This window comes from Lepidothrix coronata, unplaced genomic scaffold (genome assembly GCF_001604755.1).
Source record: "Lepidothrix coronata isolate B3197 unplaced genomic scaffold, Lepidothrix_coronata-1.0 Scaffold129, whole genome shotgun sequence".
Classification (NCBI taxonomy): Eukaryota; Metazoa; Chordata; class Aves; order Passeriformes; family Pipridae; genus Lepidothrix; species Lepidothrix coronata.
In genome coordinates, this window is record NW_016690309.1 from 784,352 (window position 1) to 811,620 (window position 27,269).

At 44.4% G+C, this 27,269-nt stretch overlaps 1 protein-coding gene across 2 annotated transcripts; it reads right to left on the reverse strand.

Moving 5' to 3' along the window:
• Nucleotides 1–1,684: 1,684 nt before the first annotated feature.
• Nucleotides 1,685–25,297, reverse strand: UPK3A (uroplakin 3A). Of its 2 annotated transcripts, none has more exons than XM_017826548.1 (6): nt 25,115–25,297; nt 7,144–7,299; nt 4,626–4,902; nt 3,380–3,462; nt 2,783–2,915; nt 1,685–1,966 (listed from the first exon to the last, which is right to left on the reverse strand). In XM_017826548.1, the coding sequence occupies exons 2-6, from the start codon at nt 7,154–7,156 to the stop codon at nt 1,879–1,881; spliced, it is 594 nt and encodes a 197-aa protein (XP_017682037.1). In that variant the 5' UTR covers nt 7,157–7,299; nt 25,115–25,297; the 3' UTR covers nt 1,685–1,878. The 2 variants fall into 2 exon arrangements, with proteins under 2 accessions (XP_017682037.1, XP_017682036.1); XM_017826547.1 differs by having other exon boundaries at nt 4,626–4,905.
• Between the last annotated feature and the right edge of the window lie 1,972 nt (nt 25,298–27,269).

Here is a 27,269-nt window from a genome sequence, read left to right on the forward strand (position 1 = left end):
CCAGCATACTTTTGTCTCCAGGACAGCTCCACATGAAGCTCACCCAGGCAGATACTGAAAACAAGGTCAAGGAGGGAAGGGAGGACAGTGAGCAGGCATCTGCTTACTTAGGGCCAAGACACTCTTTCTATATTGATTAGGATTTAGATTTGGGGGATGTTGGTGCCACACATTCAGTTCAGTGCAGACCAGCAGCTTCTCTTCTTTAGAAGTCTCAAGTTAACTCAAGTTAAACTTATTCATCACATTACACTGATAAAGCCTAAGCACAGCCCCAAAGTGTTAAATGTATGCAGGACTTCAGCAGTGGTTCCTGAACTCTCTTCACAGGTGGGATTTCTAACTGTGTTTTCTGCCACATAGCACCACCTGCAATCACCATTTCCAATACATTTTGCAGGGTCACTGAGGGAATAACAACTGTCATGCAGTGCCCAAAGCAATAGCTGTGAATAGATGAACAATATTTCGAAAACACCCAGCAAATATCGCTGTTAGCTCTGTCTCATTTCTGTGGATGCTTTTATTGTAAATACATAGGGCTCAGGAGCTTCTCATTTTATCCATACATATTCTAGTTTTAGATATACTAAAGAAATGCTGTTAATCACAGACACCTTGTATTTCTTCTGCACAGCCATGATAATGATCAGGACATACCTCTGATATGCTCCAAACAGGAGTTTTCATTCCCTTTCCCCAGCAAGGAGCCAAAGGCAGAGCAGAAGGAAATCTGTGTTTAGAGGAATTGGGAATACCATGTGGAAAGGCACAAGCAGTAGTGACCCTGTTTTGGTGTCTGTTGTTCTGCCTGGGCCCAGTCCTCAAACACCAATTCACAGCATAACAAGTGGATACAGACAGGCTTAGGAAAAGCTGGAACTGTTCCAAGTGAAGTTCTCTCCCTGTCTAAAAGCAGCATTGCATAGAAAAAAGAGTGAAACCCCAGAAAAAAACATCACCCCAGGTACTTGCACATCCATTTCTAGTCAGAAGGACAGCACTCACCTCCCCCTTCTCCCTTCAGCCCTCATGTAGCTGAAAAGAAAGGGCAGGGGGGCTTTACTATGCTGTAGTCAGAAAACCCAAACACCAGCAGCTCAGGTACAAATCCCTTCAGTCCTGAAGTTTAAAATGCCCCATCTTGCAGTCACCAAGCTACAACTCTTGACAGAAGACTTTTTAATTTTCATAATCCAAAGAGAATAAGTCCCCTTCCTTGAAACAAGTATCAGTGAAAGAACACCCAGTAATTAAAGTGATAGCAAACTACCTGTGTTAGAACAGAACCCTTATTTATTATCTGACACCGTTTAACAAATTTACTGAAAAACAGGAAAAGAATAACCAGTGACAGCTTTGTGCTTATCCCAGATTGTTGCTACCACAGGACAGTTGCTTCTACATATTCAAGAGGTGTAAAGAAGGGCTTTGAAGTTGGCATCAGTGGCAAAGAAAGCAGTACATATTCCTCATCAGTTCCTCTGGAGGAACACAGACACAAACAGCTCCATCCTGTTTGCCTGACTGCAAGGAGGAGGTGAGGGCTGCAGTAATTCTTACTCCAGATAAGATGTCTCTCATCTGGAGCTGAAGGGTCTCAAGGATTTTTTTCTTCATTCCAGGCATTTGATATTCACTGTTCATATGTGCTATATGCTATGCAAGGTAATTACATCAAATCTCATTAGGACAAGGTATGATGTACTGCAAGACTTCAAAGCAGTTGTCCTTATTTCATCAGTGCTGCTCATCCCCTGTTGCCTGGTTGTGTTCTGGAGCTTTCCTGGACTCATGTTGGATGGAAGAGACAGTCCTGTGGGTCCCAGCACGTGGAGCAGTTCAGCTGCAGTCCCATCCTGGCTGGAATCAGGCTGGTCACTCAGAGCCCAACTGTGGTCTTGGGTCACTTGGCTGAGCAGTCTGAGGGGTGCACCTTGTCTCTGCAGAAGGACCTTCTGGTCTCCTGGTGGGCAAGAAAAAGGCTTTATTAAGTTCCAGTAGAGACTGAGCAGAGCTCACTGTCAGCACATTTCACAAAGGCTTAAATTTGGTACTTTAATCATTCAGCACCTCAGAGGCCCGCAGATTTATTTTCTAAATGAACATTTGCAATGCATCCTTTGCTTTCCCATCTGTAACCCAGGACAGCCTGGCAGAGCTGAGTGAACCCAGAGCACCTGCATCACTTTCAAGTGACTGACAGAGGGTGAAGCCCCGATACCCACTATTTCTAAAATTGAGTTAATTCCATCCCAAAGTTCAGCTTAGGAATCAATCAGGCCTCCTGGATCTCCCTGGGCAGGGGGCACACCAGGCTGGGAAACATGCTCAGCTGTGTTAGACAGCTCCAGCAAAGCCTCACTCATTTATTGCAAAGAGTAACTTATTTCCTCTGGGCATGAGTCAAATAAAGTCAAGGCATTAATTAGGATATTATGCAATCTTTACAAATTCCTGCACTCCTTAAGAGTTTCCCAATTCCTGAATAGATGGAAAGCTGCAATATGTAAGAAAGAATATACAGGCTTTAGGTAGATGCAAGTCCACTGTTTTTTTTTCCAGCAGTCCTTACTAAAGTCTGGCTTAAGTAACCTTACAGCTGTGTAATGATTCCAAGAGCTGCTGATCTTAGGGTAGGTTATGGTGACAGAGTATTTTTCCATTACCAGCTTCAGGATGTGACCAGCACTGGTGTGCCATCCCAAACCAGAGCAGCAGCAGTGGCTGGTGGCAGGGTTTGGGTGCTCTCAGTGGAAGCTGTGGGGTGCTCAGTACTCACATGACAGCTGAGGACACAGCAGCCAGCATCCCAGCAAGCAGGAGGAACAGGAGCACGCTCAGGATGGATGTAATGACAATCATGGCTCCACTCCTTCGGCCAGGCCAGGTGTCAACTTGCAAGGGAAGTTTAACTAGGAGAGCATGGAAGGAATGTTCCTGGTCATCTCTTTTTGACCATGAGCACTCCCACCAAGCTGGTGATTTAGGAGAGGCAAAGTGATTACATCTGTACCTGAAGACATCCGTGATTTATGAGAAACAGGTTTAAGACTCAATGTCAGCATTTAAAGTTTATGAGCTCTGCTCAGCAGGTTTGCCATGAGGGCAAGTATCTGTATTCCTGAGAAATGTCAACAGCACCAAATACCATGATCTGCATCAAATCTCAAACTGCAGATACAAACCTTATCTTTACTAAAAGAATTGTTTTGAAGTACACAAAAGTAGAAAATTATTCCATATTTAGCTATTCCAATATTGAAAGGCTGAAAAAAAAATGCTAAAACTTCAGGAAAGGACTAGCTGTTGCTCCTAGAGCAGTAGTGTCCTAAGGCAAGCACAGCTATTCAAAGGAGCTGAGCAAAGCCAGCCTTACCTCTTCTGGTTTTGATTGGATCAGACCAGAGGGTTTGGTCTTTCACAATCCCTTCAGTGCTCTCTACCAGGACATACTTAAACCTGCAGGGGGAAAAAAGTGTTAAATGAGGTATTTGTAATAGCCCCCTCACTAGCAGGTTTAAACTACTGGATTAGCTGGCCAGTCTTCAGGTTTTGTCAAAGCATTAGATGGAGACAGTCAAAGGCTGCTGATTACTTCCAGAGACCTTACAAAGAACAGATAGAATTAATTATGGAAAAGCATTCTATGTTTTGTCATGCACAGCCTGCACTTGGTTCTTGTGAGCCTTGGCAGATGACAGATTCCCAACAACAGTTTTCCCCAGCTTGCTATTCCCTGTTTGAAGAGCTTTGTTATTTAGGACAGCAAGTGGTTCTGATTTCCATATGGAGGTCAAAGACTTTGGCCAACAACAGAGACCTTTGGCACTTTCCCTGCTAGAGGAGACTGTTGAAGAACCAGGCCAACATCAGATTTGGCAAAGAAATTACATTTCCAGTCCACGATTTCAGAAATGAAGAGAGAAGACAGTTTTTGCAAAACTAAGAGCCCACAGACTTTTCAGAAGCATTTATGGCTCCACGTGACTGCCATTTTCACTCCGGTTTCAAATAGCTGGCAACAGCAAAACGAGTGTCTGGGTAAGGGCTGTCAGGGTGCCCCAATTCCCTGGATGGCTGGTTTCACCAGGCAGCAGGGTCAGGCAAGTCTGCAAGCTCCCTGGCCCTCACTGGGCAGTCTCCAGCAATATGGGGGGCTTCCTGGAGCTGGAGACCAAGGAGAACTTTGGCTGCCCAGAATCCCATCAGAACAAAGCAAGCAGAGCCAGATGCACATCTGCAGTTCAGCAGAATCATCTAATACAAAATATATGGTAAATAATCTCAGCAACTTTCCAGTCAAAATCCTTTTCTACCAGCAGTTTCAAATGAGGTGCTGTCACAGAATTACACAGGAGTAGATCTAGCAGGTCACACAGGAATTTTCCTAGTGGCCCATGAATTTGCCCTGGCAGAGCTCAGCCCTGCTGGGGCACCACAGAGCACCCTCTGCAAGGTGCTAGAGCAAAGCCAGCCACCTTCATGGCTACACTTGTGATAGAGCACTTCAGTTATGGGCTTGTAATCCACAGTTTACCTTTGCTGAGGAGCTTACAGGCTCAGTGCTGCATCCCACTGTGTTTCAAGAGGAACAATCACCTTTTAGGAGCTAAGAACAATACCTGTAAGTCGTGCCTGGTGCGAGAGGGGGGTTACAGACATCGAGGAAGTTTGGGTCATACAGACAAGTCCCATCATCCCCGACTCTGAAGAGGTATTGTTTCAGGACATCAGAAACTTTGCTGACATCTCCTGCGTCCACAAGCCTGGGAGGGGATGCACAGCTGGGTACATGGAATGCAGCAGCCTTGTAGGGCCTGAGCTGCCCCCCGTGTGTTTGCTGGAAGGTGCTGTCCAGTGCTTTGCTGCTCCCATCAGTCACCAGGGAGCTCATGGCACCTGCTGCAGGAGAGATGCTGCTTAGCAAGGCTGTCCAAACAAGTCCAGCCCTTTCCATTCACCCTCTATTTGGTTGGCATCTCGCTCTTCTACCCCAAAACACTCCCAAGAGAAACCAAAAAACAGCTACCAGTTTGTCTGTGTCATGATCCCATCCCTTCCTGCATAGTTGTTGGTGAAGTTTTCATACTTGTCCCTCAAACTGTGAAGGATCTCAGAGCAATATTTGCCAGTAGCTACCCTCCCAAAATTCCTCTTTTCCCAGGAGAATGTGATGGAGCAGGAAGGAGGGTGGCAAAGGCTGCTCTTCCACACACCACGTATGGCTCTAACAAACACCCAGTAAATCCTGCCGTTCCAGATTTGATCCTACAGCCAAGGCAGAGCTCCTGAGTCACAGCTCTTGTCTCCTGGCACACAAACCCTTCAGCCTCTGGTCACACAGCAGCTGGAACCATCCCAGACCTGCATGGTGTAGGGGCTGCAGGAACACATGTGTACCTCCATTCCTGGCCAGCCAGGCACTCCGGTGCTTCCAGGGGAGTCTGAAGGCCCTCCCAGCTTCCAGCAAAACATGACTCTGCATACAGCAGGCTTTGGAAGCTTAGTTGCACCTCTCAACCCTTCCCTGCTGCAAAGGCAAGGCACAAGTCCCAGGGGATGCTCCCAAGTTCTGTAACTGCAGGTTAATTTTTTTCTGGAGAGCCCCTCCAGCTGTTCAGTGCTGTCAGCAGCACAGGAGTGCCACTTTTTCCAAAGCTGTGGTACAGTGGGAACCATTTCTGCCTGGAAGCATTCTGCTGCAGCAGAGTTCCTGCAAGTGCTGTGAGAAGTTTTTAGCTATGATCCAATGTAAAATTTAGCCTGTTTTAAAAAGGACACATTTCTGGCACAGGTTACAAATACAACTTAAGAGTCAGTGGTAAGTTAGAGGAGTTCTGACACCCCTCCCTTCAGTGGGAGCCAATAGCAGGAAAACAGATACTACCTAGGGCTTTCTCTTCCCTTAGGTTTGTTTCTCCACATTATTAACCTTCTCACAGTTATGTTTCCCTGCTCTCCCAGTGTCCACTTTCATAACTCTTAGTCTGGCTCTGTGAACAAAAGTTGATGCATAAACAGGATGCTTTCATGGGAGGTTTTCTGGGTTTTGTTATGTTTTGTTTGCTTGTTTAGTTTTGTAACCTTAGTGGGTAGATCAAGTCTCATAGCAACATTAAGGATAGAGCCAAAAGCTACATATTACTTCTTCAGAAATCCTTTTATCCTCAAGCTTTCTCATGTGCTGATGCATCTCCTTACCAGACCTGAGCATAAGGTGTTAAGAAAATTAAGTTTTTTAAAATTTTTCCTCCTCCCTGCTCCAGGAGACATCCAAGGGTGAGCCCATGCCTTTCCCTGCAGACCAGAGACAAATCCAAACAAAATTCCTCCCAGTCTGTCAAGTAACAAGTTTGCATCTTCTTGCCTTAAAAGCGGCATTAGACATTTTGTACAGATTCCATTTTGTACAGAGCCCATTTTGTACAGATTCACCCAACTGTGCAGGAATCTGGGCTGGTTGATGTCATTTCCAACACAAAGCATACTTGCAGGTGTATCTACCTGTCAGACTTACATCGTTCTACTGCAGTTGTAGCCTGGCTTAGACACACCAAGCTGTGCCCTTGAGGCACAGGGCAGGTCTCAGAAGGCCACCCATTCCCAGCTGTCTGGGATGGGCTCTGTGCTTACAGCTTCCACCCACCCAGGGCCTGCTCCTTCCACTTGGTCCAGAGTGGCAACAACCAGCAGTGAAAGATTCAAGAGCTTTTTGCCTGTTGTCCAATTTCACTGCTGCCCCCTCAAGGTCCCTTTTCCTTCAGAAAAAGAAGGTGCATCTGACATTCAGGGAGGAAGGTGTGACATAAGGAAGGCATTTACTCCTGCCAGCTCACAGAGTGGCTCCAGGTAGCATTCCAACACTCTGCCAGAGCAGCAGGGATCAGGGGAAGCAGCTCCTGGCCACTGCCAAGCACTTATGAAATTCATTTTGTGAATGAAGCCATGGGGCAGGCGTCTGTGACCACGGGTCTAGCATGACTCGCCTTAGTCTAAAAAATAAATCAATCAATTAGTCCTTGCAAGGGCTGGCAGATTTTTCTCCTTTCCCTGTTCAGGCCCACCCCTATCCAGCTGTGAAGGATTCCATGCAAAGGTCAACCAGGTAGTTACCTTCTGGAGAGCCATAATGCCACTCACCTGACTCCTTCATTGCATACAAGTAGATGGAGTAAGACTTATTTGGGTGCAGTGAGCTGTCAAACACACAGAAAGGTTTTTCTAGAGCAACTGTAGTAAGAGTGGGATTGTTTGTAGCAAGGTGAGGGGCTGCAATTTGAGGCTTCAGCCTTTGATCTGAAAAACAAAGTTACCAAAAAAGCATATTGAAAAAAAAATAAACCAACAAAACCAGAAAATCTTTCTCTTCTCCCTGTGCAAGCTCTGACTCGAAAGAGAGGGTCTGGCTGTTCTAACAAACAACACTGAAGCATAAAAAGAGGATGCAAATTGCAGCTGAGCAGGAACCAGCACTGGGACAGTCTGAGTTAGGGGTTTTGCTTTAAAGCAGGGTGGGCAACCCAAGGATTTAATGAGAGCAGGAAAGGATGTTGCTTCTCCAACACAAGGGCCACATCAGCTCAGGAGGACACAGTCAAGGCATCATTACAGGAGAGACTCAGACCCCTGTAATCAAGGTCCCACATACAGCCTCCTCCTCAGTGGCAGCACCAGCACAGTCAGTTCTGCAACCCTTTAGCAGAAAAGAGTGTTAATAAGGTTTTTAAGACCAGACTTGCTGATGTACAGAGCAAGAGATTTAGAAAAGCCTTGCAGAAAAGAAAACTGTCTGGGAGAGGCACTGGAAAAAGCAAGTGGTATTAAAAGGAAGTTAATGTCAAACACTTCCCCCCAGCTTCATTAGGGAAACTTTAACAGTCTTCCAGCAGAGTACTGGGCTGAATCCCTCAACTCCCAACACAGGTCCTACAGCAGAGAGAAGACAACCAAGACAAAGCAAACAAACAAACAAAAACCTAAGAGAAACAGGCACAAAGAAGAGCAACAAAAAAAAAGAAGAGGCAGCAGATAGATGTTTCTTACCTGCACACAGCTGCCCCAAGCAGCAAAATGCTACTACAATCCAAGAGCTGCCCATGCCTGAGCCCTCCAGAAACTTCCACAAAAGGAAAAAAGCCTGTTGGGATGCAGCCCCTGCTGAAGAGCTCCCACAGCCACTGCCTCCCTGCAGGCAGCCACACCTCCTTGTCCCCACCAGGTGCCTGCAGGCAGAAGCTGCCCACCCCTTCAGCACCTCCCTATATTCTCAGTGCCCCCCCTGCTCAGGTGCTGCCAATCCCCCAGCCCTTACCTGCTCCAGGTGAGGAAGGTGTTGCAGCTTTTGTTTCTACCTGATAATGGGTACCACTGGAGTTCTCAGTGCTGTGGGTGTAAAGGGAGGAGGTTTTTCCCCACCCAAATCACTGATAGCTGGCTTGGCTCTTTACTTCCTTCTCTCTAAAAACTTTTGAAACTTCTCACATAGAGAAAATTGGGAACTGAATATCTGAACCCTGCATTTAGTCTGTACTAAATGGTACTGGATGGTTCTCATCTGAGCAGCCCTGAGCAAGGTTACAACTGCCTTCTGAATTGTTTTCTGGGTTACATCCTGAAGAACACGAGCCTTCTGCTTCTGGTTAACCCTAATGTGACTCAGGGCAACTACATGAGGAGCAAAACCACTGGAAATCTGAATGTGACCTGTTGGACTGAATTGTTGAGCTGAGAATATTCCTGATGAGTAATTGCTGTTACAAATGGTATATTACGTAAGAGCTCAAATTAAAAAATTATTAATCATCCACTTAAAATAGGCTGAGAGGAAAAAGAAAGTATCAGGGAGGTCTTACAGAATTAGTGGGGCTTACATGGTGTCACTGCAGCAACTCCAGATTTACATGGGTATCATCACCCAGGTTACATTCCCAAATCCATCTCCTTTATGGGTATAAAGGCTGTGGGCCCCAGAAATCTGTTTGAAATGTGTAATCAAATGGTTAGAATGCAATTTCCTCCCCATATGTGTCTCATTGCGCTCCAAATTCTGCACGTCATCCTCAGAGTGTTTGGTTTGACTTTGCTCTCACACAACTTTTTAGGAAGAATATTGAATACAGGAGGCACCCTGGATTTGTGCTGCTGTAGAACAAGAATGAGTTGTATTATTCCTTCTTACTCTACAATGTACCCTAAACCTGTGCTGGCAAAAGTACTCAGGTAAATCAGATTAGGCCAGAAAAGATCTTACCCTTCTCTCTTTTATTCCCAGGAATCTGGTTTGTACCACTTGCACTGTGGTGTTAGTTGTACAAGCTTGGTGCTGCTCTGCTCGAGAGTTTTTATCCTTTAAAGCAGTACATAATGATGCACAGAACCTGTAAGGTTTCTGACTCCACAGTAAAGCAGAGTTTAACAACAGCAATATCTCTTTCTCCATCATAAAAGCAATACTTTCTCTAAACAGTTTCCTGTAAAACCAGATCCTGAATTCTTCAGACAAGTAACCCTTCCAGAGCAACCAGCAGTGGCTTTTTTTTCCCCTTAAGACAGCAAATAGACACATTATATGCCTAATCAAATAAAAAATAGACAGCAGGACATATTGAATGGCAGAAAAAAAAGAAATATTCTGCTTCGTGGCATGCAAGCCACTTTCATGTGGTACAAAATACTCTTCCAACTTTGATTAGAAAGCGTTGCTCCCTTGTGCACTTTCTAAAGCAACAAAACATCAAACGGGGAAAAAAAGATACCAGTTTTAAGAATCAGCTGCTTAAGGCTGTTGATCATAAGGAAGTTTTTGATTTAAAGGTAGAACTTTTTTGGTCGGTTAGTTGTTGTTTGGGGTTTTTTTTGGTCACAGGGTGACAGTTTTACCCACTGTTTCCCACGTGGCAGTTTTTCTAAGCCATTATCTTTCAGCTGGGTACCAGCCCATCTTGTGGCAGAATTACCCAGCCAGGAGGGACAAATTGCCTGTAAGATTCTAAAATTGTTGGGTTCACTCCATGCTCAAAAAAGTCTCGAACAAAGGTAGACAATGAACATGACAATGAACTCTCTCAGCACCATCTGCGCTGGCAGATGTGTCCTAAATTAGGGCCAGACCTCATCCTTGCTTACATTTGTGTGAATCCACATTAACTGCACGGAAGTCAAGGGAGCTGGTCTGGATTTAAAGGATGTTATCCTGAACAAAGGGAACCTCAGTATAATTCCAGTGTTCCCTGAAGGAAGTGCAAGAGAAGACATCAATGCAAATTCCTATGTCTTCAGTTAAGCAACAATGACAATTTTCTTGCTCTGTGTTGCCTTGTGGGCAATTCTGGTGTCATTTATAGAAGCCTCTGGACTCAGTTGGGATTTATTGCTCCACGACAACAAAATTTTCAAGGAAATGAAAGAACATTATCATAGAATCATCTCATGCTGATATTATTTCTTTTTATAAATGGCTCAATTTAGATGTTTACACAGCAGAAGACAAAAACTGTATGTTTTAACCGAAAGAAAAATATGCATTTTAATTGTCGGGCAACAAAGCTGGTGAAGGGTTTGGAGCACATGTCCTGTGAGGAGCAGCTGAGGGAGCTGGGGGGGCTCAGCCCGGAGAAAAGAAGGCTCAGGATTGAGCTGATGATTCTCCAGCTCCCTGACAGGAGGGTGGAGCCGGGCGGGGCTCTGCTCCCAGGGAACAAGGGACAGGGAAGGAAACGGCATCGAGCTGTGCCAGGGGAGATTCAGGCTGGGCATCAGGAGGAATTTCACCATGGAGAGGGTGATTAGCCATCGGGATGGGCTGCCCGGGGAGGCAGCGAGGTCACCATTCCTGGAGGTGTCCGGGGCAGGACTGGCTGTGGCACTCAGTGCCAGGGTGGTGCTGGGTCAGAGGTTGGATTGGATGAGCTCAGAGATCTTTTCCAACTTGATTGATTCCGATTGATTTATTTGCTGACTTAAACTCAAGGAGAACAAGGGAAGAGAAAGCCCACGTCTCCCTTGGAAGCCCCCATTCAGTACAGTGGCAGCATTTCAACAGATGTAACTGATTCGTACCTCAAGAAAATGAACTATTTCTTCCTTCCCCACCCCTAAGCTGCTCGATCGGGAGGGAATTCCTTACTCCGCGTTGCCACCTGGTGGACTCAAGGGTGACTCGGTGCCTGCTCTGCATTTGGGGTTTGGGAGCATCGGGGGCTTTTTTGTTTTCCCCCTTTGCCATTTCTTTATTTTGTTTGCTGAGGAGAAACAAAAGGGAAGCCCAGAAAGTGTAACCATCGCAGGGAAGGAGCGCAGAGAGCATTAAAAAATGCGACAACATGGCACAGGCATCCCGGAATTTGTCAGCAGACAGGGAGTGTCTGGTAACATTCACCCCCTGCACTAAACAAAGCTTGGCACATTTCTCTGTGCCTCTGTTGCCATCTCTGGCTCACCTTGCCTCGTTTATTCCACTCTTTTCCTTATGCTTTGGACTTTTCAAGGGCTGTATGGAGTAAGTAAAAACCCCTGAATTTCTGCTGCTTAGGAAAAAAAGAGTCAATAGACTCATCATAGTTTGACACCACTTCTATTACAAATAGCAACCTCATTAATTTGCACTGACACCTAAAAGATTCTTTGAGAGACATTGCATTTTACACATTAGTAATTTGATCAACAGAAGAAAGATCTCAACAAATTAATGCCTCAAATAAACATCCCTTGTCCAATTTAATACTAAATGAAGCAATAAATTACCACAGTGAAACACCTGAAAATCTAAGGAAAAAAACCACAAACACTCCTTGGGAATATCAAACATTGTTTTAACTGTATCTTTGAAGGGGAAAAGTTTGGCTGCAGAGGTGCTTCATTTATAAACTGGAAAAAACCTTCTGGTTAGAAAAGCCTATGGAATTAAGAGATCATTTTCCTCAAAGAAACTACACACTCATTTTAGAACAGTCTTTCTGGAGTAGTATCTAAGGCCACAAGAATTTATTAGCTGAGAAAATTAATAGGTGTTTTCATACTTTGCACTTCCAAGGCATTTGGTGGCTAAAGATTTCCATGCTCAGTGCTCACACATGGTTGTGTCATTGCTACCTATAAAAACATCCTGCAACATGTTCAGCTCCAGAAAAAGGTCTGGAAGAAGAACTGACGTATCTTTGGTGCACACCAGGGGCATCCTATGGGTGCATTCCAGCGATGTAGGGCAGGAGTTTTAACATTTTTCTCACTTCATTTGCACATAACAATTTCTTCCACAGCCCTGCTGAAGTGGCCTAAGTGCAAGTAGCAGGAAACTGCCACTTGTGACGGGGAATGGGCACTGCTGAGGAGATGGCAGGTGACACTAAAGCTGGCAAAAACTGTGTAATGGTAAAGCAACACACAAGCTGACCTTGGGAGTATCAAATGTGTAGCCAGCTGCAAATAATGCCCATCGGGACAAGGGAGGGAAACCTCGTCTGCGAGCGGGGGAATGTGGAGCTCCCAGCGGTCACCGGGGGGAGGACTGAAAAATCAGCGGGAGGAAGGGACTGACCCCACAGAGCAAACTGCCTCTGGGAGGCTGAGACAGGAACAGCTCGTGTCATCCTCTGGGAGCAGAAACTGGGGGATGTTTTTACTGAAATACTTGCACAACATGCTGGAGATCACTGGAAGCTATGTCTGCATAACATTCCATCAACTCCTTACGGCAAAGATTTCACTTTGTCCCAAAGTACTGCACGAAGAGAGGACTCGGTTACAGCGTGTGAGAGCCTCAGCAGGAGGAAAAGACCAGGTGATCTGATCTCTTACTTTCATCTGTGAGAGAGGCGGGAAGGAACATGAAGCCTGGCAACCTAAATGATTCTAGGATTCTGAACAAGAATAATGTTCAGGTCACCTGAGAACAGTATAATCTAAATCGGTGTCATCTCTCATCCAGCCATTTCTCTGTACTGGAAGGGTTACAAAAGCTGAATTTATGCTAGTAGAGATATTATTCCTCAGGCTTTAACCTTTAATATTCAGAATTTATTTCCTCATAGTACAGGATCCGATTCTATTTTTGCTTAGGAAATGTATCTCACTTTATTTCACATCCATTACTCTAATGGAGTTACTTCTGAGGTGAGCAACAGTTGGCCTTTAGCTACAATCATTTTTATTTTCTTCTAATTAATGATTTTTAGAGGTTTATACATTGCCTAACAAAACAAATCACTATTCATCTGTTCTCTAGAGACACTGCCTTTGACTGTGAGTTTTTCTAGATAAGGTTGTAATGTACTTTTCAGGAAGAGAGGGAATACTCTGCAGAGTCAGTAAAGGAAAAACTGAATTCCAAATCTTCAGCTCGAAGGCAGTGCAGTCAAAGTACCTGCTGTGCCAAGAGTATCTTTGGGCATTTAAAGCACCAGAAGGAAGAAGTCAGGCAATCAAAGAATCCTGCTGCTGAACAACACCGAGGAAGGGAATTAAAGGAATATTAATTTTAATCTGGAAAATATGTAGAGCATGGCCTGGGATTAATAGGGATGGCAGAACCTTGTTATTTTGATTTTTAATTAAGAAGACATTATCCAGGGAAATTATTTCCAGTAGGAATGACTAGAGGTGACGTAATTTGAGGAAAAGTAGATGTTCATTCAGCTTCAGCTTCAAGGTAATCTTGAATGCTTTCTCTAGGAAGAAATATTGCTTTCTCTAGATCCTCCTGGAGCAGTCCACCCTGCCTGCAGCAGCAGCTCAAACCATCTCCTCAGCTGGCAGGGCCAGAGGAAATTCCTGGTGGCTGTTCTGGTTTTGCAAGTAGCTGTGCACAGCTGCTGGTATTTAGTTATGACATGGGTGCTTTGCACATCAGAACAACTTCACATGTATTCATCTTTTGGAACCTAAGCAGCTGCAGCTTTTGACTGGCACTTTAGCTGATATTTCCATATTGTCAACTTTTAGACCTTAAAATTGTGTGTAATAGGGATGAGTTGCAGGTCATAGTGAGTTTGTAGTCACTATTGTATTATTTTGCCTTTTATTTCTTTGTGATTGAAAAGACCAAGTATTTTCTTCTCTTTTTTTTCCACCTAGTCTTCTTCCTCTTCTGCTTTATTTTTATCCCTTTGTTTTCACATGTTCTTACTCAGCTCTGACACTTCCCAAGCTGTTGCTCCCTGAAGTCACATGATAATGTGAAGCATCTGGGTTAGGACAAAACATACATTTTGCTGTAATTTGGCCTATTAAAATGATCAGGAAAATGCAAAAGGGCTTTGCAACAGAAGCCTGGAGAGTTGCAGTCTGATTTCTGCCATGGGGAAATCTTTTAGCAGCAAAACACAGAAGGCACCAACAGAAGTGAGTACGGTGTCAAGATTTTCCACAAGACAAGCAAAATCTATTAAGGCAAGCCAAGCCTTGTTGGTCTGTGAAATCAAATTAAGTCATCTCTTGGTGTGTGCCACAGGACTGTGTGGAGGGGTGAAGAGGGAACACAACAGTCAGATTTTACCTGGTGAGGTTGTGCAGCCCTGCTCGTGCTCTCCTGCCTTTCAGTGCATGTAAAGGTCCTTTTTGCCCTTCACTTCCCCAGAACCTATTTTTAATTATCATCTAGATTAATTATGCCCAGATTAAGAGTCTGTTTTAAAGCACAGTCTGGACTGAGATTGCAGAGAGAAGGTGACAGAAGAAAGTGACTCAGTAAGACCTAACAAAGCAAACCAAATCCCAACAGGCAGAGGGAGTCAGTAGGAGTGTCAAAGCCCAGAGTTGCAGGCCCTCCAGCAAAGCACCCCCTGCTCTGCACTGCACTGGGTGGCTCTTTAAAATGGGATGTTTTGTCTTTAATAGAGAAAGAATAGGTAATTAAATGAAGACAACAGGAAATGGCTTCTGCTAAGTGATCTGCTCTAGGGAATGGTATGCTGGCAGAGAGAAGCTTCATCTTCCATGTAGTGCCTGTCACTTTCTAGTTTAAGGAGAATTTAGGAAGATGCATTGGAGAACAATCAGATAATGTAGAAGGAAAGCTACTTGCTGTCTGTCTGATTGTGTTGTGCAATACCACAGGGACATCACTCATGGGCTTGAAACCTCAGAATGAATACTTTAATGAGGACATAACTGGAAATATCAGGGGAAGCATAATAGGTAGTGCCCTGTGTGTCTCAAAAAATGACATCTATACCTCTTAAAATAGCTCTAACATCTTCTAGAGCAGGCAGACCTGTGCCACAGCACTCTGTGAGTTCAGGTGAGTGAAGAATAGGGGTTGAGGAATTGAACAACAAACTAACATGGCACTAATCATTTCTCAAAGCTTCACTGGGCTGGATACCAATAAACATGCAATATTTCTCAGGGGTGATGGCACATCCAGGTGATTTGGTGCATTTCTATAAAACGTCAATGAGGTCAAAAATTAAACACAGGAAGAGCTCAAATACATGACTGAGTACACAACCCGTGATCTCCTCATGTTCAAACACCTGTAGTAAACAGCTAAAAGATATTTTGAAGAGGGGGAATTTTATGTATGAAGATACTGTTTTGTCAGTCTACAAGTTTTCTTCTTTTTCCCTCATCTTATGGCTGCAAACTGCACAGCGAAACAGCAGCAGCTGCTGAGAGGGGAAAGACACAGAGCAAGGATTAACCAGTTGGTTCAGAGAGAAAGGCTTCTTACTGAGAAGTTATTTGTAATTTTTTCATTGGGTTTCTCCCAGTTCCTTCAGGCTGGTCCTGTAAAGCCAGAGTGAATGACTAAGGACACTGGTGGTGTGAGCTGAGAGGACAATTCCAGCTCAGTGAGTTCATAAGCAGAAAAACTAGCAGAGAGGCCACATGCCTACATCTCTAGTGCCCCAGAAAAATGCAAGGAAAAGGTTTTGCTCTCGGTGTGTCGGAGATTTATCCTCCTTTCTGTGTGCTAATGGTGGTCAGGCAGGGCACTGATGGGGATATCACTGCAAATTCTCAGCACACAAATGATTGGCAGAAACGGGAGAAGGCAAAGCAGAAATGCAGTGATGTGTGTCAACCAGCTCCTGATAAACTTCCCTGGATGCATCCCCTGACCTGGCTCAGCCTCAGGCTGTCACGACTGTGTGGCTGAGAACATGCTTGAAATGATTACTAGTCTGGCATTTCAATTTAAAGGCGGTTGATTGAATCAGCTTAAGTATTAACCAATTTTGTCCCCATTTCAGCTAATTGGGATCTCAGCAATGGAACATCCCAGCCCTTTCACATCTTGTTACGGAGACGTATTTCTGGCACAGCTGGATGGCTGAACTGCTGCTCAAAACAGCCATTTTCTGTCAGCTTCTCCAGAATAATTCAGGGAGGGCTTTTTTGCCTTGTTTTCATGCCTGAGTCAGCATTTGGTGATTATTCTCTGCGTGTGCCTTGCCAAGCTGTTCTTGTCCTCTGCTCTCTGAAGTGGGTGATGAAGTGCAGTGGCATTGCAGGGAGGTGTGTCTGCCACAGACACTGCCCTCAGCACTTCATTCTCACACCCCAGTGCCAGGAGCAATTGATCACTTGCTTTGTGAGGAGCAAATGATCACTTTGCTTTGTGAGGAGCTTTCAGCCACTTCAGTCCCACCGCACACCTTTTCCTGGTCAGCGTTTTCCTGAGCAGAATCTCGCTCAGGACTTTGTCCATTTGCCACTAATTTGCTCTGACAAGGCCTGAGGGAAGGTTACTCTTTGGGGATATTTTTTGTCGAAGGCCTTTTTTGTTGACAAGTTGCAGAGCTCCTTAGATTGTCTGTGGTCAGGGCTGATGACAAGTCATTTTTCTCCAAAACACTTCCCAAGGTACTTTGATGAGCAACTCTAGTTTTCACACTGGATAAGGAATCTGGCTGAGCTTGCTGTGTGAATCAAATGTGTACATTTTCTGGCAGGACAGTATGGAAAAGTTTGCATCGTGTTGGAAGTTTGGGGCCCTAGAGTGTATCCCTGACTCTGGAAAGGGAAAGTGGGATGTAGCTGGAGGTGGGATAACCTTCACAAACACATGTAATCTTTGCTGTGCTGATACTGAGGAAGCCTTAACACTTGCAACATCTTTCTAGACAAGCAAATCTGAAGTTTGCTGAGTGAAGACAGAAAGCTGTATGAAGGAAGAGGTGCAAGCTGAAGCCTCAAAAATGTCTCTAAAAGGTCTCAAAAATGCCTCTGGAAAAAGAAGCTGCAAAACTCCCACTATATAACATAATTTGGGAAAAAACAGTCCTAGGAAAAACAAGCAAACATGTGAGTCAACATTGTCACAAAAGATGAAGAGGCTTCTGAAAGTCAACAATGTAAATCACTTAATTAAGGAAAGCAGAGTTCTGAGTGGCAAGTTTATATTAACTCAAAGACCTGTTACAAATAAACAAAGGAAAAAATAAGAAACAGAAAAAAACCAAGCCTGTGGACAAATCACCCTGCAGAGATGGAACACTGGTAAGCAGCACAGAAACCCAGCGATGCTGACAAGGAGATTCAACAGTTGGAGCCAAAACTCCAATCACATCACAAACAGAGCTGTGAAAAAGCCTTACAAAACATAAACCCGGTGCAGTTTCAGGTAAAGAGGAAAAGCTTTAAAAGAAAGCAGTCACAAACAGCTGGAATTGGTAAGGTTATCAGCAAAGTCAGTTAAAAACCCTCTGAGAGAGGGGAAGCCTTCTCATCCATGTCAAACAGCACTTCCTTCAAAATGCCAAGGATGACCTAAGCACAGGCACAAGCTGTGCAGGCTTTGGGGCCCCTTCAGTTTTCTGCAAAGACAGAACTGACTTAAACAGAACTAAAGAACTGAGGCAAAAGTAAAGAAAGAGTAATTTTTCTTTCCAGAAAACCAAGGGCCCACCAGATTTTGCCCTAAGAATAGTCATCAAGGAGATAATTGAATAGCAAAAGCCACCAAACCTCATATATTTTAGGAAAGCTTTTGACAGGCTTCAGCTTCAGTGTCAGTCTGGAACACCTCAAAGTGTTATGAAATCCAAGGAAAATAATAGGCATTAAAACTTTTATAGCAGGGCATAGCTTTGCATTTTAAGCAAACATAGCTTGAGTGAACAGTTTAACCCACTTAATTGGTGAGCAAATAATTACTTGAAATGTGAAAGTGTGCTTTTGAAAACTTTCTATTCCATATTAACTCGCAGAATGGCTGAGGTTGACCCACTGCTCCAGCCAGGTTACCCTGAACTGGTTACCCAGGACTGTGCCCAGATATTCTGTTGGTATCTCCAAGGATGGAGACTCCAAAACTCCTCTGGGCAACCTGTGCCAGTGCTCAGTCACCCTCACTAGGTGGCTAAAAACTAATTCTCAGAAGTGTGGGGTGGCTGTATTTTCAGTGAATATGAGAGCTCATGACTAGTTAAAACTGTACTTGTCATGGATCCTAAGCAGTTCTTTCTCTTTTAAAATTCAGATGCATTTCATGCCATTTCATGCTCTCTATTCAATTGGCAATTGAACAGACCTATTATAGACTCATATTTTTTATGGTGTGACTCACAATTATTTTAAAAAATCATTATCCAGGTAATGTAACATTATGTATTCTGGGGTTTCTGCAATTAGAGAAAGCTGCTGCCACCCTTGTATTAGTGTCTGTGCTTTAGCTCAGTGATCCTTAGGCTGTGTGCTTCCAGCAGTCTCAGACAGGGATTCTGGCTCACAAGCTAATAATGACTTTAGAAAATGCACCATCGATATCATTCTCACTTTGTGACAAAGGAGAAAAAAGCTGTGAAAAAGGGGGGAAAGAACCCATTTTTTCTTGTGTTCATGGCAAACAAACACTGCAGATAATACCAGTGCTGATTCAGGGGCTGCACTAAATAAGCTGAGATTCTCTGAGGCTGTTGGTTGCCTTTCTCCTGATTCCTGGGGATGACTCCTGCCCTCTGGCCCTCGACAATACCTGGCTCACACTGGCACTTCATTTATATCCCAGGTTTCCCATTTGCTCTTGCATGTCAATGAAGCTTCCAAGTCCACCACAAAACCACCCTGTTTTCAGAGGGCCTCTCCTGAGGTGCTGCCTTAGGATCTGAGGGATCTCCTAAGTTTACCTGAGAATGACTGCCTTGAAGGGTGGAGGGATAATTCAGGAAACCCTCTCCTCATATATTTTTTTTTTTTATTTAGGAAGCCTTTTGATTAATAGACTTATTCTACTATGTGATAAATGGGGGGGGAGGTTATTGTGTAGCAGGTTCAGTTGCCTTCTGGTTACTGACATTTCAGGGGGGCCATATTTGCACAGTAAAATGCCAGTTTTAAGAGATATCCTGTCCCAAAATATTTGCATCCAGTTTTTTGGCAATGCATAAATCCATGGCAAGTGCTCTGAAGAGAGGTTTTGCCCTCAGTACAAAAGAAGTCCCAATTCTTCCTATGTCAAAGCACCTCTAGACAAAACAACAATCAACAAGTGATGTTTCAGTAATATAACATTTTAAATTTGGACACTTTACTGTAAAGTAAACTTTTGACTATTCTTTGGGTTTTTTTCACTTATTTCTGTTTCTTTTTTCAAAGAAACAGACTTTTTTTTCTTTTTTCTGTTGTTTTCAAACAGGAACAAAGTTTGCTGCTTCAAAGTTTACTCCTGAGTAAATTTCCTTAGGAAATGTTTATCCACATTACACAAGGGGGAACGGTTTAAAACTGACAGAGAGTAGGTTTAGATTAGATATTGGGAATATAGCAGCTGTCCTGTACCACTAAACCCCTTACTGGTGCCACAGTGCCCATCTTCCTTTAAGAGATATTCGAGACTTTGTTAATGCTAAAAAGGCATTTTGGAAAGGTCTTGCTGGAAGGCATTATACACCTGTGAAATACTTGTATTTGCAATTATTATTTGAGTGCCATCTTATTGCTCTGTGTATTTCTCTGCTATGTGAAGTTCCATCACTTAGGGAGTGCTTGGAAAGCTTCTGAACTGTGTTTGTGGCAGGTAATGAGGAACCCAAGGGAAAACAGGCTTTGTGCAAGTGGCCCCCAGCTTCCCTCTTCCCTCTCCAAACAAAATCAGAACCTCGGCACCCACTGCTCACAGTATAACATAGTTTCTTTTGAAACCACCCTTCCACGCGAGCTGTCTCTTCTGCTGGAACAAATCAGCAGTGATACTCCTAAGGAGAAGTGCTGCACGTGGCAGTGAGGTCCAAGCCTGGGCTTAAGGGCAGGAGAAAATGAATTTTGATGCAGACAACCTTTCTGAGCATAGTGCTGGCTGAGGTGAATTGACATGACTGAACTGCACTGATTAGGAAGTCTGAAATATTCGTGTTTTTCAGGTGAAAAGAAACAAGGACACTTTGGGACAGTGGAACCTTTGTTTCTTGTTAGTACATCTGTTGTGTTCAGGACAACTCCCCATCTGTTTTAGCCTATTTTAAAGCTACTGGATGAAGTTAAGGAGTTTCTTGAGAAGCAGTGCAATGGAAGGGGTTGAAATGTAAACCCAGGGCTGGATTGCAGCCGGAGGTGTGCGCTGTCAGTGGTAGGCAGGAACAAAGCAGGGATAAGACAGGAAGAGCTGAATATTTAGCTATGAAATGCAGTGAGTACAGCACTGTTGGCCATCTCTGCATTCCAGTCCCGCTCCTCTTAGGCTGTGGCTTCATGAGAAACCCTTCTAGAATACACAAAGGGCTGCACTTGGGGTACAAGGGGTATTCTGCACACATTTATTTCTCAACACAACATGTGCCCCTTCTACATTTTTAAAAAATTCTTTTTGGAACTAGACTAAGTTTACTAAATGACCCTGCAAAAAAAATACCCTTGTGGTGTGACAATGCAAGCAGTGAAAGGTGAAACAGCGTGTCACCAATCAGCCCTGCTGTGTGCACGTGGGCCAAAGAGAAGAACCTCAGGCCAAATGTTCTGTGTCAGGTCCTTAAATCTTCATATTAGATTTAGAAACAAGATGCTTCTGGAGCCCAAAAACCTTTTAGTATCTGGCCCCTGAATTAACAGCTTGGCCCTTGGAAGCCTAAGCACCTTAAGCATTTCTCAGACCTAAATATGTGCCACAGATCTTTTGAAAATCAAATCACAGTGGCCAGGCCAAAATGGAACTTGGGGGTTCAAACTGTACTTTCCTGTTTGTAAAAATGTGGATAGATGCCTGTAATACAGAATCTCTCTCTTCTGGGGGGCTGCCAGTGCTCTCACAGTCTATCCAGGGAAGGCTCAGGGTGGTCTATCCCCCTCCTTTTCCCTAGAGCTGAGCAGGCACACGCTGTCTGCCCCAGGTACTGCCTCAGGTGAGGGATTCTGGAGCAGAGTCTTTGCTGCACCACTCACCCCCTGCATGGACCCCAATTCCCAGCTGCTCTCAGAGCCAGGACACAAGCCTGGGCAGGCTGGAAGGGGAGAAGGGGTCAAAGCCAATGCCTTTGTTATTCAGGTCAATCCTTTCATAGTCGCTTCAGGCTTCATAAATTCAGATTCCCCTTCGTGCTGGGCCAAGGGGAAAGGAGAGGGTGATACATCTTTAAGTACTGAGGATGAGATCACCTTCTTTTTATAGAAACTGAAATCATCCAAAAGCTGCACAGCAGCAGGCTGAGCACGTTTCTTGAGCTGCATAAAAACAGCACTATCTGGGAATTTCTTTCCAAATAAAAAGGGAGCACATACCCCGCCAGATCTTATCTTGAAATATGACTCTTGGACACTGCTTTTATTTCTTGGAGAGAACTGGGGGGTTTGACTGGTTTTATGTTATTACTTCTCCAGTTATTTAATTCTATTTTTACAGTCTTGAAAGTGAAAACCAGGTCCTTCTTTTTTCACCAGGTATGACTGAGAAATCATTAGAACAGTTTGAATCTCATCTCAGAGAGGAAAAGCCTGATGCAGTGATAGAGCAATTACTAGCCACAGAGATAAAGCAATAAAGCCCACATAGAAAAGTATTCTGCCCTAATACTTTGCATTTTCAGACAGGCACATAAGAAAAAGAGTGAATATTGTTCCACATGCAAAAACACACACAAACACACACCCACAGACACCCAACCTGAGACTGGCAGAGGCCAGAACTGGGATTCCTGCAGAAGGGATGACAACATTACAGGGCATGTTTGCAGACGTGTTTGCCCCCCATAAACACCCCGAGAATGTATTTATTCTAAAATTAGAGTCCAGCAGGTGCCTCCATAAATCAGAGCAACGCCCGCATGTAACCACACATTGTGCAAGCTGAGTGACATCACTTTGTTCTGACTGTTCTGTACCCTCAGTGCTTACGTAAGTCACGCTACAATCAGCCCTTCTTGTGCTTCCTAATTTTAGGAAAGCTTTGGTAGTTTCGTGCAAGAGCTGGCTATGTTGGCAGGTTTGTCTCTGGCTGGTTTCATACCCCGTGGCTTTGCCTGGCAGAGGAGAGAGCTCACAGAAGGTGAAGTTATTTGAGCACGTTCCTTCGGGGGTGGCCGGGTCAGGTCAGCAGTCACTGCCTGGTTCCCTGAGCCTGCTGCTCCCCGTGCCCGTTCAGAGGACAGGGTGCAACCAGGATTTCAACTCTTGGTGTGAGTGGGGCTGCAGAGGGTGGGGAGTGAGAAGTGCTGAAGATCTGAAAGTGCTTGTGGAGTGAAGGGGCAAGGAACTGAAGCACTGCTGTGGGGTTCAGTGCCTCGGGTCTGGATCCCATCTCCCAGTCACAGGATCTCTGAGCCACGGAGGAAATAAGGCAGACATTCAGGGTGACAACTGTAAGGAAGTGTTTCTCTTGGTCATTATCAAACCAGGACAGTGACAACAATAAAACCAGAGCACAAGGGTACAACTGGGCTGCTGGATCCCTGTACAGACCAGAGGGAATCCATGCAGCTCAGGATATCCATTTCAGGCAATCCCAAACTGCTTAGAGGCCCCGTGCCCGTGTCCATTCAGCTGTGCCCTGAGAGTGAGTATCCAGTGGGACAAGTCCTGGGAATCCTGGCTGTCCTGGCCCTCCTGCAGCAGGGCTGGCTCCACACCAGCACTGAGGGCAGGGCTTCCCACAGGGAATGCAGCAGCCTTCCACTTTGCTAACTGGAAAGCTCTTCCAAAGCCAAGTCCTGCATGATCTATTTGGGGATGTGTAAAGCAAGGAACTGGCTGAGAGAAAGGACCTCCCTCGTTTTTTGAAGCCTGTGTGTGTGTGTGCACGTGCACTCCACAGTCAGTGTCACCTTGATTTATGGGTGCATTTCTGAGCTTTCCCGTGGTGCAGGCAGACCTCTGAAGGGTGGTATGCTGGGTCCTTATAGGAGTGGTGTAGAGCAGAGAACCCCCAAATGGAAAAGGTGGTTACAATAGAGTGTGAACTTCATTTCAGAAACAGTGTGTTGTCCTATAGCTGTCCTTTAGGCTTTCCCTTTGATAGGGCTCTCAGAAATTCAGCTGTGAAATTTCACTCCACCTTCATTAACAGCCAGACCCCAAGTACGTGCCATGAAAAGCAGATAGTGCATAACTATCCAATATAACCATCCAAGACACTTATATTAAAGATTTATGGTATTTACCAACACAGGGCTGGACCCTTAGCACTTTAGACTGGCACAGCTCCACTGGTACATGGCCACTGCATCCCAGCTTGGAGCCCAGCCTTCAAACCTTACTCCAAGGAAAGCCATTATCCATTTCAAGGAGGTTTTGCTGCTTTGCTCTTTTTTGGGGGGTCTATTATTTTATAAAGGGAAGGCCCTCTTTTATGTACTCTTGCACAAAGCAAGGTATGTGTGTGATAACTTTGCCTTTGATTGGTTTATTTTAATTGCATTCTCTAAGTTTATAGCAGGAGAGCGTTTTGATTGCAAAAATGTGCAGAAATGCTCAGATTACAAAGTCTTTAATTATATCTCATGTTTTTATTTTTCCTCGGACCATAAGTGTGTTCACAGAAACCAGATGGATTACAATCAGAAAATGGAGTGATTACTGATACCTTGTTTTGTCTTCAATAATCATTGCCTAGCTCTGTCTTTCCCTGAGGAATTCAAACTCATTCTACCGTGGAATAATCAGCATTCTTACATACGTTCTTACAGTTTTTGCCATAACTATCTGATTATTTCCAAACAAATAACCACATTTTCATAGAATCTGTGATAAATATTCATTTGATTGTTGGAAGGCTGAGGCACAGAAAGAATCATGAACAAATTTCCACTCATCTGGAATACCCCATATGAGAGAGCAGGAACTATATATTTTTCATCTCCGTTGTATTTTGTGTCATCTGTCCAGGCACAAAAACCTCAGACTTAATTTAGGCTGAGCTCTTCTCCAGGAGATCATATTTACTAGATGAATACCTAGTTTCTGCAACATCTAAACCAGAGATATTCCAGAAAATCTGTTCCCTACCCAGTCCTAAATCAACTGAGCAACAACTAGGAAAGAGTGTACACTTGTGAATGTTTGTTTAAACGGTTTTGGGATTTTTTCCACGTCTTTTTCGAAAAAACAGTCATTCCAGAATTACATTATCACTTTAAAGCAGTCATTTCAAAGACATTGTGGCATTGCTTTAAATAATTGACCTTTTTTTGCTGCCCAGCTAAGATACTGATACTTTCCTAAACTTCAAACCAGGGTCAATAAAAAGAAGGTACGTGAATACGTGAGGCATCTCACCACTGAACGAGTTTAATACCTCTAAAATGAAAACCTCTGGCTCCTTTTATGAAGGTCCGTTTTGTTGCACAGACAGGAATTAAGAAGCCCACCACAACCCCAGAGGCCAGCACGGCTGATTTTCTGCCTTCAGCCGTGGCCGAAGTGCTGCAGAGCCTGTGCTGTGATCCCTGTAAATCCGTGCTTGGAGCGCAGGGGGGGTCCTCGGGCACTTTGCACTGCCCTGGCTGCTCATCACAGCGGGGATATCGGAGCAGGGACGGGCACTTCCCGCTTGGAATACCCTGCGGAGATGTGAGACAAGTGCTGAGCCATCCCTGGCAGGCACCCCTGGCAGCTGGGTACAGATGGCAGTGGAAGAGCTGGCGTTCCCACTCCAGCCTCGGCGCCGGGACAGCACCTTAACTTCGGTTTCCTCTGACTGCTGCAGGACAGGAAAAGATGGGAAATTATCCTTGTGAAGTGCACTTACCCAGAGAATAGGTTTGGCCGAGTCCTGATCTCAGTTCCCGGTGATATTGTAAGTTCTGGGTTTATAAGCAGTTAACGGGAGAAAATGTGCAGAGCCCTTGTCCCCTTCAGCAGAGTGAACGCTGCCCAAGCCCGGGCAGTTCTCAGCTGCTCAGGCCCAGCTGCATTTTCCAGTGGCACACGTGGCAGAGCAGCTTCCAGGCGAACACAAAGTGCAGCTGAACGTGCCCAGGCAGAGCTGCCTGCAGTGCCATCGAATCTGAACCAGCTTGTTTTGAGGTACTTGTGGTATTTCTACACGTTATACACTGTAGGCATAGGGAATTCTTGGAGATGGAATTCTAAACCAGGTCCAGCACTGTTCCTGTGGAGTTACTTGACCAGTGCAGAGTTAATAATGCAGCCATTTTTATTTGTTGCTATTTTCTGTCAGCCTTCCTTAACGAAAAAACATGCACAGGGATGATAAATTGTGTTGTAGCTTCTTTCAGTTGTTCAGAAACCACAAACCATCATACATCTGTCTCTCAACACACAGGAAACGAGTGTCTCCCAAACAGCCAGAATTCAGAGCTGCAGGTTTATTTCCACGTGGCTCAAATACTGATGTCATGACAGATGTGTATTTTTTGAAGGAATTTTGTTTATACATAAAATTTCATCTCAGAGTCTGAAAGGAACCAATAGTTAACCATTTCTTTGATCAAGAAGGACATCAAATGTGTCTCTCCATGTTTTTGTGTGCTCTTACCCATCGTTCCCAAGCTTTCTGCTGACTTTCATGGCTGTTTTACACAGATTCTGTTATAAAGTACCTTAACATTTTCTACAATCCACCCAATGTTGTCTTCAGCAGAGGTTCCACTACACACAGCTGTCTACCATGGGGAAGGAAACGTTCTTCTCTGGTATTGCCTCAGTATATCCATTTATTTTGATTAGGTTTGCTGTAATCTCCACATCAGATTCACCTAATGGCAGCTATTAGCATCTCTGTGATTTATTTGAGAATGGTAATGAAATACATGAGTATATTATAGCATAGAAACTGAGGAAAAACAGATCTACTGTTCCACCCCACTGAGGAACAGAACATAAATTACTTCATATTTTTGCACACAGGATATTTGCTCTTGTGCAGAAAGGTTCTTGTGTCTAAGCAATGACTCAATATTTTTCAAAGAGCTGTATTAAACCAAAATCTCTTTATAACCAAAAATTATTGTATTTAGTTTAGAAACAAATCCTTTTATAAAGTTAGTAACAAATCTTTCAATTAGCCCACAGTGTCATGGAACCCCCTCAGTGCTGGACCATTGGAGCAGCAGACCCAGGCTCCTCTACACCAGGATGAGTTTCAAAACAAAGTCTTACGTCTGCTTGGTTTGCTCATAAAGATGTGGTAAAAAACCATTTTGAGAGTTATCAGCCTGAGCTGTGAGCAGGGTTCCTTCTCCTCATGGGCTGCAGGATTCATCCAGGTCTGACAGAAAGGCTGAGGCTTGCAGCCAGCTACGTGGAAGGCAGATTCTTACAGATGAAATGTCAGGTGACATCCCAGTTAAAGACCTGGCACTCTGGGATGCTTTTGTTATGACAGTTTCTTTATCTTGACTGCTGCCACGTGTGACTTCTGAAAGACTTCTGACATGTAATTTCTAGAGCTTTGTGCATAAGCAATAACTAGTGTGTTTAATCTCCTCAGGACAGGCACTCTCTTCCTTTCTACGTGCATAATAATGAGACCCAGCATAATTTAGTGCCTGTGGATGTTGTGTGGGATACTGGAGCATCCAAAGCTACATAGGCATGGCATTTTCCCTTTAGTTGCATTTGAGAATATGACCCTCTTTCTTTTCATGCTGCCTAACAAAGAAATATGGTCCTCACAAGTGGAGTTGTCCCTTTCTGCCTGCAAAGCCTTACAGGTGTGTTTGCCCTGCACACGGAGTGCACACAAGAGGAACTCTGGCAGCTGTCCATGACACTGCCAAATGGAAGCACTTGGCAGAACTAACACCCAGCCAGGCATCCATGGACAGGGAGAGAAACACTCACTAATTACCTCCCAAGCCTTCCCATTGCCTTGATTGAGCCTGGCACGTAGATCCAGCCTGTGAAACCAGCGCTCTGCAGGGGCTTGGTGCTTGCATTAG

Bases quoted from the DNA above. Each gene is read 5' to 3' on its own strand.
- UPK3A (XM_017826547.1), bottom strand. The intron at 3,463-4,625 runs GTATTGTTCTTA...TTCCCCCTGCAG, and splicing joins GCACCAGGCACGACTTACAG to GTTTAAGTATGTCCTGGTAG. The intron at 1,967-2,782 runs GTGAGTACTGAG...CTTGCCCACCAG, and splicing joins GCTGTGTCCTCAGCTGTCAT to GAGACCAGAAGGTCCTTCTG.